The 17,659-nt window shown below is 44.2% G+C and overlaps 1 protein-coding gene across 29 annotated transcripts in view; it reads right to left on the bottom strand.

Annotated features, from left to right (window-relative positions):
* The window catches only part of DNM1 (dynamin 1), a 66,716-nt gene that overhangs the window by 31,257 nt on the left and 17,800 nt on the right, over window positions 1-17,659 (bottom strand). For 25 of the 29 annotated variants that reach the window (XR_010435471.1, XR_010435470.1, XR_010435472.1 and 22 more), the window contains exons 2-10: window positions 11,539-11,612; window positions 10,286-10,435; window positions 9,708-9,911; window positions 9,109-9,207; window positions 8,280-8,440; window positions 7,045-7,187; window positions 6,826-6,961; window positions 5,588-5,655; window positions 4,389-4,527 (exon numbers count right to left, since the gene is read on the bottom strand). Coding sequence is in view for 16 of the 29 variants with exons in the window: in XM_064677008.1 (XP_064533078.1) it covers window positions 4,389-4,527; window positions 5,588-5,655; window positions 6,826-6,961; window positions 7,045-7,187; window positions 8,280-8,440; window positions 9,109-9,207; window positions 9,708-9,911; window positions 10,286-10,435; window positions 11,539-11,612 (1,174 nt within the window). In the remaining 13 variants the exon portion in view is untranslated. Of the gene's footprint in view, window positions 1-1,019; window positions 1,159-4,388; window positions 4,528-5,587; window positions 5,656-6,825; window positions 6,962-7,044; window positions 7,188-8,279; window positions 8,441-9,108; window positions 9,208-9,707; window positions 9,912-10,285; window positions 10,436-11,538; window positions 11,613-17,659 lie in introns of all 29 variants that reach the window. The other 4 variants (XM_064677021.1, XM_064677009.1, XM_064677014.1 and 1 more) reach the window with 1 other exon arrangement.

The raw sequence follows: 17,659 nt of genomic DNA, 5'->3' as shown, positions 1-17,659 counted from the left end.
CAATTTAGGGCTCTATGTTGGTGAGTCTGGCTGTAACCCTGGAAGAAGGAAATTGTCATTTTCAAGTCCTAAAACAACCCATGAAACATTCCCTTCCAACTCAGTTTCCAGAACATACTTCTGCTGTGCCACAGACACGTTTCCAGCCCCTCACTGGTCAATTTAACACCAATTGCCACATCTGCCTTTTTTTTTTAGGAGGCATGTGGTGCCCTCTCCTGGAGGGAACCAGCCTGGGAAGCAAAGCCACTCCTGCCCCAGCCTCCCAAGTAGTATTTGACACCTTCCCTATCACTCTCCACCTGCTGCTGCCCTCAGGCTTCACCTCCTGTGGTTCACAGCACGCAAGGAAAAGCATCACACTATTTCCCACTGAGCACAGTCCATGGAGTGAGAGATCAGCAGGAGAATGATGCAGGGGGTGTAATGCCTGGAAAAGCTTTTCTCAAAGTCTTTTGGGATTCTGAATGCCTCTTGAAGAACACCTTGCACCTCAAACTTTTAATCAGCTGTTTTGTTGTAGATGCTACTGCTCAACATTGCTTTGCAGGCCACTCATCCTGTGGGGATGGGAGATCCTCTTCTGGCTTTTTATTTTTTTCTAGGGTACTTGGATTTAAGGGGGTCCCAGAAATAACAAGTAAGAAGTTCCAAATGTGCAGGCAGTGGCACAGCAAACAGGTCTTGCAAAGGGTTTGATCCACACTGAGGTGAATGTCACTGAGCCAGACAGAAGTACAGGGTATGCTGGAATATTCCACTGGATCCCAGCTCACTTCTCAGCTCGAGAGCACATCAGTTGTCACCCACTTCTCTTGGCCTGCCTTTAAACTGCTCTTGTACCTGCAGGTTGCTGCTCTCCTTTAGATGCAACTTTATATCCATTCTTTCTCTCTAGTTTTGCTGGAGTTCCTGGTGGGTGTTTGTGTTGTGTGTGGAAAAACAGCGTGGAAGTGTGTGGGAAGCAGGGGGGGGGGCATTAACCTTTCTTTGATTTTTTTGTTTGTTTGTTTCTTTACCTTTTCGCTACACTTTCTGATGGTGGATGTGAGCTCACTCACTACCATATCCACACACTTCAGACTTGGCTCCTTCAACTTCTGCACCTGCTTTTTCACTATGGCTTCAAAAGCGAGGTCAGGCGTGAAGAGACCCGTTCTGCATGGCAGGGGAAGGGTGGGAGGAAGCAACGAGGAAGAAGAAAGCAAAGCAGAGAAAGAGCAGGAAGGAGGAAGAAAGAAGGAAGGAGAAGGGAAAAGAGAGAAAACACAAGGCAAAATGAGAAGTGAGATTTTGGTTCATTCCATTAGTCTATTGAACCAGGTGAGCATTGCTATGGGGCCTGTGCACTGCCAAGTATCAGGAGAGTCTACAGGCAAATGGAAGTGGCAAAGGGGAAAGGGGTAGGAGCAGCTGGGCCAGTGAAATGGTGAGCTGTCAAGAGCCAGATGAATGGATGGAACTCTCCCAGGGATCAAGTGATCTCTTCTTGAAGAAAAGCTTCTTTGGATTTTAAGACAAAGCTGCTTGCCACGGTGAGCCACTGCCTCTCTTCCTAGAGGTTCACCATGTCTCATTTCCCTTTATCCCTGTATCTTATTTCCCTTTCTTTCCCATCACAGTTATCTACCCTTCAAGTTTTCCTTATTTCAAGTGCAGGAAGCCTGAACAGGAGTCAGACTAAGACCTGCAAGGGTCTGTCACCTGTATCTTGTTTTGGCAGAACTGAACTGATGCCTCTCAGTTTCAGGGATTTGGGCAAACTGCCCCACTGAGGGAGCATCATTCATCTCACTCACCTTCCCTGCAACATCAGCTTCCTCAGTAAGAACAGATGTACCCAGTATTCAGGAAAATGCAAACTTGCTCCAGGACATCCATAGCTACACAGTGTATCCTGTAGCCCCAGCAGAATGTATAAACTTGTAGCATCAGACCCAATACAGGCCTATGGAGGTTTATAAGGAACTATTAATTTCCACTGATATTAAGTGGCCTGTGTTCTCAATGGCTCCATTAAGGAAAAGCAGAAAAGTCCACAGAAACTGAAGTTAATAAAATATGGCCAAAATCAATCCAATTCAAGACTACAGCGCTCCAAAAAAATTTTTCAGCACTTGACACTTCAGAGCTTCTACCAGGATGTTCTTTGTTACACAATCTGAGTTACCTGTTTTACCATGGACCATGAACTGCTTTGCCAGTGCTTTCAAGGAACAACAGCCCCTTGGCATGGGAAGGGGATGCTGCCTTTCCAAAGGTACAGTTAATACAGTCACACCTGGGGTGCCTGCAGCTAACAACAAATCCTGGGATAGCTATAAATAACCACCACCTCATGTAAATCAAGTTTTACCCCTTCATCTCATCTTTCACATCTCTGTGGGTAACACCTGCAAGTCCCCAAGCAACAGCAGGATTAAAACACTCTTCAACATGTATTATGGGATGTACAAGCACTCTGCCTTTTAAGCAGCAAAGAGTTGGAATGTTACAGGATTTGGCTTTGCCCAAAGGTCTCTCCAAGGTGCCAACAACACCCCCTTTGAGCAAAGCAAGGGCATGTCTGGAGTTCAGTTCACATCCTCTGGCTCAGCAGCAGTTTCCTACTAATCCAGTTGCCCTGCTAAGATCAAGATCCAGTTTCCCCCACTAGACTTCTGGGGGGGAACCTGTGCAGAAGAAATATATAAGTTAGTCTCTTCCAGTACCTGAGTATCACCTGAATGACAAAATTTTGTTTCTTCAGATGCAAAATTGTAACCATGGCTACTAGACAGCACACAGAGCAAGTCAACCATCAACACCTCAGCAGTGGAATCCAAACTAAAATGGAATCCTTTATTCCTGAATCTGTGACATTTCCCCTCCATCCCTGTGGTCTGTTCTCGCCCCTTATTTCCCACCCTGCTGTACCCACCACCTGATCACTTGAGAAACCTGCTGCTGTCAGAACAGATGGTTTATTCTAAAGTTGTCAGTAAAAAAAGAAAAAGAAACAATGAAAAACTAATCAGGAAATGGAGGAAAGGATGCAAAGTGAAAGAATGAATGGGAGGTTTTAAATAGCAACTGATGGATGGAGAACAAATCAAGAGAAGCTTCAGAGGGCATGAAAAAGGAGGGCCCTTCTGATCCAGTTAGCAGGTGACTCTGGATACTTGGCAGCCCGAGGGCCTGTGCTTACCTGTCGACAGGCTCTAATGGCAACTTTCTGGGTGCTCCCCACAGTCACACACCCCAAGAGAGGACAGCAGGACAGAAAAAGGAAACTCCTCCAGCACTCTAGAAACCTGAGCAATCTCTCACTGCATCCACTTTGCTCCCCCAGCCTGACCTGGGGGGCAAAGCAAGAGCCTGCATGCCTGAGCCCTTCTACAGAGGCTCCTGGCCCTAAGGACCAGGCATTTCTCTCACCACTTGGGCACTTGTCCCCACCCTTGCAGAGGGTGTCAGACTCTCCAGACACCTCCTGCAGTGCCCATTTACCTGCACCTGAAAAGCCAGTGGCGATTCCAGTCTCCAGTGCCCACACCACCATCCTAACTGAGGTGCCTTTTCACCAGCACCCAGCCCTGCCTGAAGGAGCAAGCCATGGCTGAGAAGAATGGCACTTGTCATCTTATCTTGCTGCCTTTCAACCTCGGGAACAAGAGCTGACACATCCAAAGGGCAGATTCAAAGCAGGTTCCCTCCCTCAACCCTACCAAATAAGAGTATGGATCCCAAAGGGCAAAGCCTGAAGCACTGACTCTCTCAAAGAGAGCAGGAGGAGCCCACTTGTTGATGAACACTTCTAACTTGCTCCTTCTCAGCCATGTGCTGCTCTTTCAGAACAGGATATGGACCAAACCAGCCAGAAACCAAGCCAAACACCACAGGAACATTTCCTTGAGGTACAGCCCACAGCTCTAAGGGCTGTAGCCTCTAAATTTCAGCCCCATACACCCTCTGAACAGCACCCAAGGGCTAGTCTGGGATTAACCCTCTCACTTCCACAAGAACAGAGAGGACAAAATTTAAATCCCAGTTTCCCACTTAGAAAATAAACCCAGATAATAAATTTAAAGTCAAACATAGCCATACTCTTGGTTTTTGAAGGAACCAGGAATCATGCTACAGACAAAGGGGTGGCCAGCACATCTCCAGCACCCTTCAGAACTAAAAGATTCGGGGAGCAGGGCCACAGCCCAAGTCCCAGGGAATTTCCCTTCCTGTTTGGCTTGTTGGCTGGATCGCTCCAGGCTGGTACTGCTCAGGTCTAGTCATGCTGAGGAGGTGGTTAAAACACCAAGTGTGGCTGCAGGCAAGTCCCTGCCCAGGTCACGATGCTGCGCCGCAGCCAGCGAGCGGGTGGAAGGTGCCAACTCCATGCTGCCTCTGGTTACCTTCTTGGTGCACTGTCTAACAGTATTGATTAACTCCGAAATGACCATGTCCACGCATTTCAGGCAAGGCTCTTTAATCTTCTTCACCTGCTTTTTCACAATGGTCTCAAAGGCCATGTCGGGTGTGAAGAGACCGGTTCTAAACACCCAGGGTGGGGACAAGACAAGGCAGGAGGGGGAGAAGGGGCAAGGAGAATGTCACAGCGTTACACACACGTCTTGGAGCAGGCACAGCCACCACTAAAACCCAGGACATGGGGCTGGGGAGTGTCACATCCCCTGGGACAAGCCCTGACTGCAGTCCATGGAAAGCGAGAGATGCTTGGCACTTCCCAGGAAGGCTGTGCTGAGGGAAGAGTGGATCTTAGCTGGACAGCCATGGCCAGGTCACCATTCCACCTCAGCCACCAAGCTTATGGGTGGCAGGGACTGGCCCCCTCCACAGTGTATTTGATCTCAGGGTTGTGCAGCAGATGGGAGGCCTTCTCTGGGAGATTTTCTCAATGGCTGGGGACATTAACATGTTTGATTCCCTTTATGAAACTCAGCTGGTGATTGAGCAAGAGAAAGGAATGAAAATAAATCTAAACCTTTTGGTTTGCATCCCAGCATGCACAAAGGGCTCCTACAGGCATCAGACCCTCTTCACCTTCCCAGGAGCTGCACAACTCAGGGACACTCAGGGCTGTGCTTTCTGAAAACTCACCACCACTAAGGGGAACACAAACCTGTTTGCTAACCATGCCTTGGGGCCAGTGGCATCCTGGTGATGGGCAACCCCATGTGCCCTCAGATCTCTAGGGGAGGAGGTTCTCAGCACCAACACCCATTCTGAACAACTAACTACTGGCTAGCGTGAAAATCAATGTTTTAGTTTTAACTAAATAAAGGACCAGTATGGGCTTGCATCCCTCTTTCTATCCTTTAGTATGTCAAGGCCCAAGAAGGATGGAAAAAATGTCAGGTCACCCAGGTTTTTACCTTTTAGGCTTCTGTGACTCTCACATGGGAAGAGAAAGCAAATTGACTTGGATGATTGTCCCTACTCCCAGATTCAAGTCACTGGAATGGTCCAAGAAGGTTATCCCTCCCCCTTTGGCTGACCTACCGTACCTCTGAAGTCTTCAACTCCATTTGGAAGGTCTAGAGGTATTTACAAGGCTTTGTAGCCAAAGGTCTGCCTAGTGTGTGATACGTGCCTGATACCATGGATGTTCTTGATGGCGTAGCTGATCTCCCGCCGCAGCTCCTTCTCATCAAACTCCATCTGCACCGAGAGAGAATTTTAGCGGAATTTTTTTTTTGATACTTATTTGCACAACCCCAGGACACAGCAGGATGCTTTACAGAGGAGAGGTCCCATGCCAGCACTATCATGTGACAGATAAGATATCAGCCCAAGCGTTGCATACAGAGCCCAGCCACAAAGCTTCTGTTGCCAGTGCAGGACATCTAGGACACATGAACAGCTAAGGGCCTACATTTACAGATGCCAAGCCCAAGCTGCTCTCAAGGAGCTTCTTTGACATAAAGCAACAGGACTGAAGTGCTAGATGGCTTTCTAAAACAAACTGTTTTGCCTCCCAAGATCTTGGCAGCTGTTTTTTCAGTGAACACCACAAATGGATAATACATTTTTGTGTGTGAATTGTAAGTCTAATACAAGGCAGGCTTCTGTATTTCATTAAAATGTTCTCATCTTATTCAAATATGAAAAAAAGGAAGCAAAGTGCAAAAAATCCCAAAGTAGAAAGATGTGGCTTTCAAGTTTGTTACAACTGACATTAAAATAAAAGATTTTCAGAACCCCTTGTTATCAGGTTGGTGTACTTTGTCATCCGAAAAAAACATCATTCAATTAAAATCCTCTTCCACTGCTAAGACAGGAGAACAGTTGCTACACTGTTCCCACCTCTAGGCCATTGATAGGGCATTGACAGAAGTAATCCCAGGTATACCAACACTTTTTTTTTCCCACTTCTTGGACATCTGTTAGAGGTACTTCAGATCTAGTCTGATGCTCAGGATCAAGGAAGTACAAGTTTCAGCACCATTCACACTACGTGAAATTCAGTCACAGAAGCTTTGACACAACATATCTGCAAGGGCATTCAGGCATTGATTTACTATCGGTTGTTTTAAAGTGATTTTGCACACTTAATTTAGCATTTAGGAACTAAGCCAAAGAAATACTGTCATTTAGCTCAGAGGAAGTTAAGTTCTGTCACAAGAACAGGGACAGAGGGAAAAGGTCGGTACTATGGGAAGGTCCAAATAATGCGGACAAACAATTTAAAAAGGTGATAAAAGGAAAAACCATGAAACAAAGTAGTTGAAGGGAAAGTCAGATAATGAAAGACAAGAAGAGTAAGAAGACAGACAGAAGAGGTAACAGGCAAGAAGACAAAGGGGATCTCAGCAGCACAGGGAGCAGTACCTTCACCAGCTCAAAGGGGAAGCGCTCATGGAAGATGCGGTTAATCCTCGCTCCTCCTGACAGCTCATAGGTATCAATTTGGTCTCCAGAGCCCTCAATGCGTTTCTCAAAGTCCACAGCAAACTGCTGGACCATCCTGAAAGGAAAACAACAGCATGAAGTAGAAGCCATGGCTGAGCAGTGCTCTCCGGGGAGGGACACGCAGCCAAGGCCACTCACTGAAGCAGAGCTTTGGTCTTGCGAGCAGGGTCATCAGGGCGAAAGTTCTTGTACTCCTCCACCTCCTTCTCAATGGAAAGCAGCTGGCTCTGGAGCTTGTTCCGCAGCCCTGGCAGGGTGTCACGGATGTGGTTGGTCAATTGCTGCACAAGAAGAAGGTTTAAGACAATAAACCTCTAGGTAGTTACTGGGAAGAGTTTTCTACCACTACACCACAAAATAAAGAGGAATGCTCCTCTCTGTGTTCAGTTCTTCTGAGTGGTCCTAACAAAGTCTGTCCCAGGACAGATACCCTCAACTCATAACTGGTATCCCACCTCCCCAGCTCCTGCCTATTGCACACCTCTATTCTTGACCTTCAGTTTACCTTCTAGTCTGGTACAAGACTCCAAATCACACAAGTCTCCTGACTCAAACCAAAGAATAAACTTCCATAAAAGTATTAGCATTTGCAATTCACACAAGGGTAAAGGCTATCGTGTCTTCAGATGAACCACTGACACCCAAGGTGGTGGCAAAGCCCTTTTTCAACAGGGTGACAAGGTAAGGTGGAAGGAGTCAAAACCATTGATGAGGTTGTAATAAGAGGGTTTCCACAGAGCACAACTGTGGAAAATTCCAGTTTAAAGATGAATATTCCAATAAGGGGAAAAAAAGGACAAAGTAATTCTTCACTTAAGAGAGTATTTGATGACAGCAGAGAGGGAAGTAACAGTAAGTTGCTACTGTACAAGACAGAAGCTAAGGCAGCCTCAAAAGATGGGAAAATGACTACCAGTATCACATTTAAATCACTCTTTGCAGCTTACTGTTAGGTACAGAGACCAGTTGAAATTTAGAAGGTATCTTTTAACTTAACCAGAAAGATCTTGCATTCTGACAGTGCAAATACCATCAACCAACTACTAATTTTGTACCAGTGCCAGTGGAAGGACCAAGCACTGCTCTGCCTTTGGTGTGCAGGCTCCATTATTGGCCCCAATGTGTTTTGCTATATCAGTATTAAACAAGTCAGGCACATTCCATGGGATTTAGCACCAGAACACCTCTTATGACACAGAGCAGGAAGAGTTCACCAATTTTCACAAGTCTCACTGCAGCAAAGCCATTCACACTATTATCAGTTTGCTGACCACAAGTTTTAGTTTCTCCTGTATTCTTCCACCTAGGAAGAGCCCTGATGGCCAGCACAGCCAGTGACACCGTGGGCAGCAGCTCTTAACTGTGGACAGTACCTGGTTCAGTACTTTCTGCAGGAAGGGGGTTCCCATGCGGTCAGCCATGTGTCTGTAGGCTGGGTGGGAGAGAAAAAACTTCCTCTCTGCAGCCAGAGCTGCCTGAATGTCCTTCTTGCCATCTATGTCCTTCTGACTTCTGTTGACTACACCAATGTAACCTGCAAGAGTGGGGTCAGAGTCAGATGGTTGCAAGGATGAGGATGTAAATCAGGCTCAGACTGAGAAGGAAGTTACCCAGCTGGCAGCACTGCAAAAGGGGGATTCTAGTGGTAACACATTATTAGGGACAGTTGGAAGAGTCTAAAATTAGAATTTCCTTTGAATGGCCCAGGTTCTGACACGTTGGTGTGCAGGGCAGAAATGAGTATGGAACAGAGAATTAGCTTATTTATTACTGTTCCCCAAACACAAAGCACACCTCAATCTCATTCATTTCAGACTCTTCTGTGAGAGTCCTTAGGACAGGTTCTTTGCCATGGCTATACACAGCAGCTGCTACAGCCCAGAATCATTTCATCTATTTACTATGACAGGGAGTCTTTTAGTCAGGAGATCCATTTTTGCTGCTTGCCTTATTAAAAGAAGAAAACAGAAAGTAAAGGTCTACATATGAAGGTCTAAATACCCAAAATATTCCTGTTAACAACCTGATTGATCCCTGTTCCCCAACTTTTCTCAGTTCCAGCTTGGAACAGAGGTGGCTTAACCACAAGTTGTACCAGATGTTATAGGAAGTGGATGCACTGGAGGAAGAGGAGGAGGTCAGGACACCTCACACAAGCAAAAGAGGGGAAGGAGATCATGGACAAAGCATGAGGAAAAGTACCTCTACGGAGTGGAAGCAATTTGTTTTCTAATACATCTCTTGCATCAGTTCCTTCATCCATAAGATCCAGCTTCGTGATGACCCCAATGGTGCGTTGGCCTGTGGAAAAAACACAAACACACTTGTTCAAGCAAACAACTCATGTAATATTTTCCTCTCTTCACAGAGCTTACAGACTGCCCAACTTGGCTACTCAAGGGCTCTTGAACGTTACAGTTCCTATCACATTCAAGAGGCCACAAGAGCAAAACAGATAAAAATTGAGCTCAGTTCTCAGTTATATCCTGCTGAATGCTAAGACACAGCAGAGAGGGATTTTAGTGCACATTTTCCTACTTTTCTCCAGGCCAAAAATCAGACAACTAAAGCAACTCTTCAGAAGTGGGGCTCAGACAAAGGAAGAAAAGAGGAGTAACAAAAATTCTATTACAGCAACTGTTAACACTCACAAATACCTCTCAGAAGAATGTTTGTTGGTGAAGATACATCCCAAGACAACAGAAAGGAGCCCAGAGCTACTGGGTTAATCACAACCAAAAGGCAACAGGAAAAACCAGGCCACTGTCCAGTAATGTCAGGCTAAATTAAGAGATATTTACCTTGAGGATCCACCTCCTTTGCGATCTTCAGGGCATCAGAATTGGCCAAATCAGAGTTGGCTGGGGACACTGCCAGGATGAGGCAATTCTCTTTGGTGACAAACTGCATGAGCATGTCTCGGATCTGGAACTCGATGTCAGGGGGCTGATCCCCCACGGGGACTTTTGTCATACCCGGCAGATCCACCAGAGTCAGGTTCAGGACTAGACAGGAAAGAGGAGACAGAATAATGGAGTGTTAACACAGGAATGTTCTGGTCTTTAAGTACCACCCATAGCTTTAGTGTCCCTGATATATAATGGGGATAAGAGATGCACACATGAAAGCACACAGAGCTTTCCAGTTCCTTTTTGTTACTGCTTAATAAGAACTAGTTGCTACTTGTTACTAGTGTGATTGTCAGTGATCTCATCATCCTTCCCTTTAAATCACTTATTTTCACACTGATCAGGGAAACTGTGCCCTCAAAGTGCTCCCACATAAGCTACACTGAAAGGGAAGGGATGACACTACACTTTTTTCAGTTCATAAGAGACTAGAAAGCCCAAAGAGTTGGTTCCACTGCATTAAGACTCACCATGGGGAGAGTAGACTCTGAGATTGATGGGCACAGGGGAAATCCCTTTGTTGGAGCCAGTAACACGATCTGTTTCAGCCTCAATCTCCAAACGGACCTCCTCAAAATCAGTGAATTTCTTTCCTTTGCAGTGTAGGAACTCACCATATTCTATTTAAAAACAAGCAGAGAGTCAAATCATCACTGAAACGCTCAAAAGTGTAATGAAAGCATCACATCCCGAAGCAAAACACAGCAAAACACAGCTGAAGGGATGAAATCTGAGATAATTCATTTGAGCCCAACATCTTCACAATCCAGCTTCTGTTTCAGCAGAGGTGGTCTCCTCACTTGCTTTCACTGAAGTAATAATCCAGGACTTCCCCTGTTGATACCAACCAAACTTCTCATGCCCCTGCCTGCAGCAGCCATGACTTCCCAGCTACACTGGGAGGTACCTTGGTACTCAGGAGAACTTGGACTAGCTCTGTGTTAAAGTGCTGGGGTGGTAAATAATAGTCTCACTATGTACTGAGAACAGACTCAAAAAGTCTTGAGAGAAAAAAAAAAAAGTCAGATCTTCTCTTGACATGATTTTGAATTGGCTTGTGGTTGGTTTTGTTGTGTCAGTCCTTGAACAGGTTAACCAAACCAAGAACCCTCTGTTCCAATTTAAAAGCCTCCTGAAAGTCAAATTGTCTCCTTGCTGTAGATAAGATTCTTGTCAGGTGAACTTGATCTAGCAAGGAGAAGATGAGCACCTTGAAACATTCACTTGCCATCTCCTGGATGAGATCTTACCATAACTTAAGGGGAATATTAAACTTCAGGGGGATATTAAAATATCCTGCAAGTAAGTAGCAAAACCAGTGAACTGCTCAAAAGATCAACCACAGAATTCTGTGGATTCCAGAGTTCTCATAGTGGTTTTTCACCACATTATCTCACCCCCTTATTGCAGTACACTATCAGAAGGGTCATCTGGCTCTTAGATCTTACCCTCTCACGAGTCACAGCTGCACAGGCAAAGGAAAATTGTGATACGTGTATGAATGGAGCCTTGACTAACAAATTAAAACAAAAAAAACTACTACGCATTTTGCTTGTGAACACTTAATGCATCATTAATGTTAAACAGGAAAAACGGCTGCAGGTCATTTTTACTGGGGAAAATTCTTATTTCTTTTCTCCACACTGAGCAGTTTCAGTGATCAAATAAGACCTCTCCTAAGACAGTAATCCAGCTGGACACACAGGGAAGGGAGCTCACATACCTGTGCTGGCATTTACAAGCTGCAGGACCAGCGGGCGCCTGGTTACGATGCCAGATCCACGTGGCAGAAAGTCCCTGAAATGAAACAGGAAGTTTTGGATGAGTGAGTGATTGTTTCCTTCCCTTTTCACAGCTTTCCTGCTTCTATGAGCGTATGCAGATTCTAAGAGGGAGCCTCAGCCACAGGCACAAAAAAGTTTAAGGCACTAAAACCAAGTTTGTTCTGAAGAACAGCACAGCCCCTCTAATCCTGTCTGTGACAGCACAGCTCCTTCAGCTGAAGTTACAAGTTAACTATCAAGCCCATTTAATACAGATGTCTGTGCTTCGGAAAAAAAAAAAATAATCTCTTTTATCAGAAAGCAAAGAGAAGCTGAAGCAGTGCCTAAAAACTAGCCTGCCTCCTTTTGACAAAAGCCAGTTACCCAAACTACAACAAAAATTCCTCACACCCCGCACTTGGGGCTTGAGAAGACACCACATTGTCCCAGTGAGCAAACACCACATGACACAACTGAGGAATAACCAGCAGCCAAGGCAATAGCAATAACCAAGGCAATGGGAATAACCAAATGCCAATAACCAAGGCAAAAGCATCAGTTTCCTTCTATATTCACAAGAATCCCGAAGTTCTGTGTACTTCAAATAATTTCAGAGGAAAGCAGCCTTTCACTCTCCTTCTCCAAATGCTGACTTAGCAGCCACAGCCCACCAGTTCTCCTTTGCCTTTCCTTTTCCCCAATTGCTTCAAAACATGTTTCCTACAGCATGAATATAGTTTTCTCTGTTCAAAGAAGCCCTGCCCACACTGCCGGGATCCTGGCACACGATCCTCCCTCCCTTCATAGCTGTGGCAAGGAATAATTTTGCTAATTCAGGAGTAACTATTGACTCTGCTGAATGAGAAATCCCGACCTCTCCAATTTGAGGTCTTCCTCTTAGTCCTGCATGAACTTAAAGTTAAGTTCATCATCCATGAAGATGAGAAATGAGCTATTGTTTTAACACATCAGCCAAGGACTTGAGCAGTTCTGCCTCAGCTCCTGGTTTGGCCACTGATTTCCTATGTGATCCTATGGAGAAGTAGAAGAACTTGCATATTTCCCTTTCCTCAGCTATAAACATAATTCTCCATCTGTGGGAATGTCAGAATAACTTGGTAATATTAAAAACTAGAGAGTAACTTCAAGTGAAGGGAGTGTAAGGAGGCACCCTACAACTTCTAACACCTCAAATAAAAACATCTCCTATAAATTAGTGTAATGGAACCTCTGGTACAACTCAGCCTGTAACCCACTCTCACTATTTTAGATTTTACAGAATTATAGAGCTAACTGGGGATTGTCTTTCATTTGTTTTTCAAATAATACAGCTCTAGTTTTTCCATTCCAGTGGGATTAACCCTGGAATCTCTGAGGCACTCTGTCATTCTAACAGTTTTCTGCTGTCTCAGCTCCATTCCTATAGATGTCCATGGTCAATATGTGGAAATGTTCTCTCCTGGCATCAGTTTTTAGCATAACAAATCTATCTGAGCTGCATTGACTTATTTTGAACTTGTACCTGAGGAAAAGGAACCCTTTTATTACATCCTCTTTCCAGCACAGCGACAGTACTCTCCAACTTGTAGTATCAAGTCCTGCTTTACTGTAGGAAAAGGACCACTTGCATTTACAAGCATGAGGTCACTAGGAAGCAGGACTCCATTCATGTTGTACTCCATGTTTTCCTGAGTCTTTCTGCTTCAGCCAAAGTCCCGATTTTTCCGCTCTCCTTCTCGTAGTTACTAAGGAAGAAAATCTCAGGACAAAGGTAGATGGGAAACCCATGTGACATCTGAGTTCCAGCATTATAAAAGAGATTCAATTTATTGTGTTAACTGAAGTAGCTCCCAGGCTATTCCAAGGAAAAAAAAAAAGTCCTCATATAAGACAAGACAAAGTCATAAGCCAAATTTAGTAGCCTAAATCAACAATCTTAGTGCTCCTTTGGTTATGAATGAAAATGTGCAATCTGACCTCTATCATCAGAAAATTAATGTGTACTTACCCACACAGATGTAGTTCAACTTTCAGGCCTTCTCTACACTTGATTCCCATCAGCAGTTTCAGCCAAAAAGCTTTATTAAAAAAAACCTACAACTGATGCAGCGTCACCCCATTGTATCAATGTCATTTCCTATTCTTCTTCACTTCCTTTTTCTTTAGTCTCTCAGAAAAACTCCTTCCTCCTTCTGCTTCCAGCTAAGCCTTTCAAATCATAGAAACTAAGAGCATGGATTAGTAAATTCCACGAGGAGTTGGCTGGGTGCCGAGGAGAAGGCAGAGTACAGAGTCCTGCCTGCCCTCTTGCAGGGGCCACAAACTGCTTCTGCAAATAAACTACAACCACAGAGCATGTGTGGCACAAACAACATGCCCAGTACAGCCTGAGTTCCCTTCAGAGCCTGGGGGAAGATCTACACACACACAGATATTGCTCCAGAAAGAGCAGTCTGAAATGACGACCTCAGGTCAGAACCAGGGGGACAACACACCAGATAAAACCCACCATGCACCAGGTGACTTGGGCAGGCAAGAGCAGGAGGGTTAAACTGGTTTATTCAATTCCAGCAAGGCAGACATGCAGTAGAGCAAGGCTGAAGGAGGAAAGAAGAAGATGGAATAAGTCTTCAGAGATAACATGTGCTGAGACAAGGCAGCCTCCAGCATGACATCAGAGCAGCCTCATTACATAACTTCACTCTACAAGGCTGTGCCTGAAATGTGTTACTCAGATTGAGGGCACCAACCCTCTGTTTTCCTCCTTCACTTTGTATCATAAGAATTGGAAATTCCTTTTTTTGTTGCTTTGTAACATGCAGAAGTGCATGACAGCATTTGATTTCCTATGCTTTTAAGCAGGAGTACCACACTGTGCCACTTCTTCTGGGTAGGCTTCAGCCAGAAAACACACAAAGAAGCAGCTAAAACAGACAGAGAAGCTGTACTCAGGGAATATAAATACTTAATTTGCTTCTATCTTCCTCAGCTATTGACTCAAAATTCCCTATCAAGATATTGATGTACTGGTTCTGGCAATGCAATTCCAAGAATTGTATAAGAGTTGGAAAACTAGGCTCAGATAAACTACATTTCCCAAAACACCAGTTATTGGAAGACTCATTTGCATGTATTTCACACTCATCTTTTATTAATAACTGTCAGAGAGAGGCTATCAAGGTAGGCAAACTCTTGGCCTGATCAGTGATAGATGTCCTCTTCTAAACCAAGACAACAAAAAGAACCAAGCATGAGTCTCAGGCTGAAAGAGTTCAGGCAGGGAAGTGACCTGAATTTTGCATTGCTCACTTCTGAAGTGCTTACACGTGGTTCTTGACCAGCCACCCCAGGGCGAGCCCAAATCATATCATCCCTTCCAGTCTTATTTCTATTTTCATATGCAGAGCTGCATTAAAGGGCAGATTTGGGCTAAAAGCTGCATTAGTAACACAGTAATAAAAAACACTGAAGGGATGGGAAACAATCTAGCAGCCACTGTAGACTGAAACAAAATCCAAACACGCTGGAAACATATTAAGGCAATCTTGATGTCACGCAATAATACATTTATAAACAGAACACTAGGAATTGAGGTTTCCCTAATAGTTCTGTTGGTTTGTTTATTTGCTTTAATTAAAGCCAAACACTATATACAAAAAGCTTCCATGCATTGGGTAACTCATAATCCTACAGAACAACGAGGTGTTACTAGTGACAGAAAAAGCACATTTGCTCTGTAAAGGAGTTTCAGAGTTCATTTAATGACTTGCACAGTGCAAAGGATTAGAAGTTAAAAGTAACATCAACCAAAGGCACTTCTCCCAGACTATTCATAAAACAAAGTAGATTGACAAATTGCTTGTGGAATTCAATATATATTGCATGGAAAGGGAATCAAAGATAGATGCAATCAAAAAAGTAGGACAGATACCCACATGGAAAGTTTGGGATTACCCAAAGAGGCACACATTGAAACTTTCAGACATGTTTCTCGTGTTTATTCTTTGTTACTACACTGAAGAAAATGTGACTGCCTCCTTTAAAAGAAGCTACTTAGATGAGCTGGTTTGCTGGAGCAGGGGCACATTTGGTGCTAAAGAACACACACACAGTTTGCTGGACCAAAGAATACTTGTTTACTCCTTTGGTCAAACACCTGATCTGATGTTTCCTTGTTAAACAAGGAATACTGAGATGCCTGGAGGAAGAATGAGCCCTAAAACATCTCACTGATCATTATGGGCATATTGTGCCCAGTCCACCAGCTTTGCTGGAATAAATGTTCTCAAACCTGATAAACACAAGAGCAGTGATTGCATGAGCCAGTCTGTCCCTTCATGCTTTGCCTAAAGTGTCAGCTCACTGCTTTAGCTTCGGGCTCCAAGGCTTAGAGATTCCTGCAACTGCTACAGTGGCATTTAATTCCAGCAATCTGGCATCTCTGTGATCCCCTAGCCACGATTCCAGTAGTGACAACCACAACTTCCTAACAGTGAAGGGCAGTATAACATAGTAATGGTATCCCTACACATCAGCTCAGACTGCAATTGCTTCTCCACAGATACTCATGCACTGCAAATATCATCATGCATTCCCTCCTTCCACCAAATTCACATGGAAAGCACCTCTGCTGCCCATCTCCTTTGCATTGCACAGAGCCACTGTCTACTTTTTGGCAGCTCATCACTTTTATAAGAGGCCACCTGAGGTCTGTCAAAAGATCACTATGGAGCACTGGCCAAGAAATTTAATTTTGGCTATAAACACACCTCTGAGAGGAGACTGCATTCATGCAGGTCTTCAGAGAGACCCAGAGACACTTTCCTTTTGCTGTTATCTTCTAAAATGCTCAATGTGGCCACACAAGAAGACTTACTGCAACCCTTTATGTGACACTACAAATGCAGTTTTACAAGCCCTTGTAAAAACCAGCTCTGAACCCAGCAAGAATTCAATTTTCCAACAAGGAAAAGATACACAGATGATACACAGGCAAACCCAAGAACATGTGTCAGTGGACTATAAGTTTAATTTTGCCCCTGGTTTATTGAGCCCTGCAAACAAGCTACTCTTTGTACTACATAATTAAAACAGTTTCATACCTTCCTAGTACCTGGGACCTGTATTTCTGAAAGGCCTTTGAGCTAAAGCTTTCTTCACACGTGATTTTAGTCTTCACTGAAGTTGCGACAGAACTCATCAGCAGTCAAAACCAGTCCATGGTACCATCTCTTGTTCTACATGGAAGACAGACCAAATGCTTCTACCTCCACTTACTTTCCCTGCCTCCAGAAAAGCTCTCTGGAAAGCTCTTTGTAGAGGGCTCTGAAATACAAATTTAGGCCTAATCTAGATATACCAACACAGCATCCTTGCAGTCAATGGTTTGCCAGTCCTTTGAGATTCTTGAATTAGAAAGCACAAGAGAAGGTAAAGCCTCAATTAAAGAGCCAAAACAGCAGCTTATGAAGACATAAAAGTAGTTCCAAAGAACAGAAGTGAACACCACCATCTGATCATTTAATTTCAATTTGATTTCTTATTAAATGCCTATAGACAAATAGGGTATTAAGGGATGTGATTAATCCCCAGTTTGGATTATATTAGTTTCAGAAAATTAAAATTCAGACATCCTCCATAATTTCACATGGCTGTTTGTATTTTAATTCCAGTATTTGTAATTTCCTGTGTTCTGGTGGTGCCCAGGGACAGCAATTCAATCAGAACTGCACTGCACAAAGCACTGTGCCAATATACTGCAAAAAATACAATCCTGCCCCTATGGATTTTGCTGTCTGGTTACACAGTTCAGACCTGCTCCTGCTTAAGCTTTGAACTATCTTTATCTGTCAAGTCTTGCAGTTGATCATTCATCACTCGCACACATCCAGATCTAGAGTTCTTCATTAGCTCTGACAACACTATGCATTACAAGAATCCCAAGCCAATCTCAGGGCATTGGTACTTTTGACAAACAACTCTTGCAATCATTGCACCAACTGATAAAATCCACATCTTCGTACAGGCTGTGAACAGCTTATACATTTCCCTGAACAGCACTTCATCTCACAGCACACCACT

Source organism: Pseudopipra pipra, chromosome 20, assembly GCF_036250125.1.
Source record: "Pseudopipra pipra isolate bDixPip1 chromosome 20, bDixPip1.hap1, whole genome shotgun sequence".
In the NCBI taxonomy this organism is placed as follows: domain Eukaryota; kingdom Metazoa; phylum Chordata; class Aves; order Passeriformes; family Pipridae; genus Pseudopipra; species Pseudopipra pipra.
Note: the sequence above shows the minus strand (reverse complement) of the source record. Positions and strands in the feature narration are given on the sequence as shown.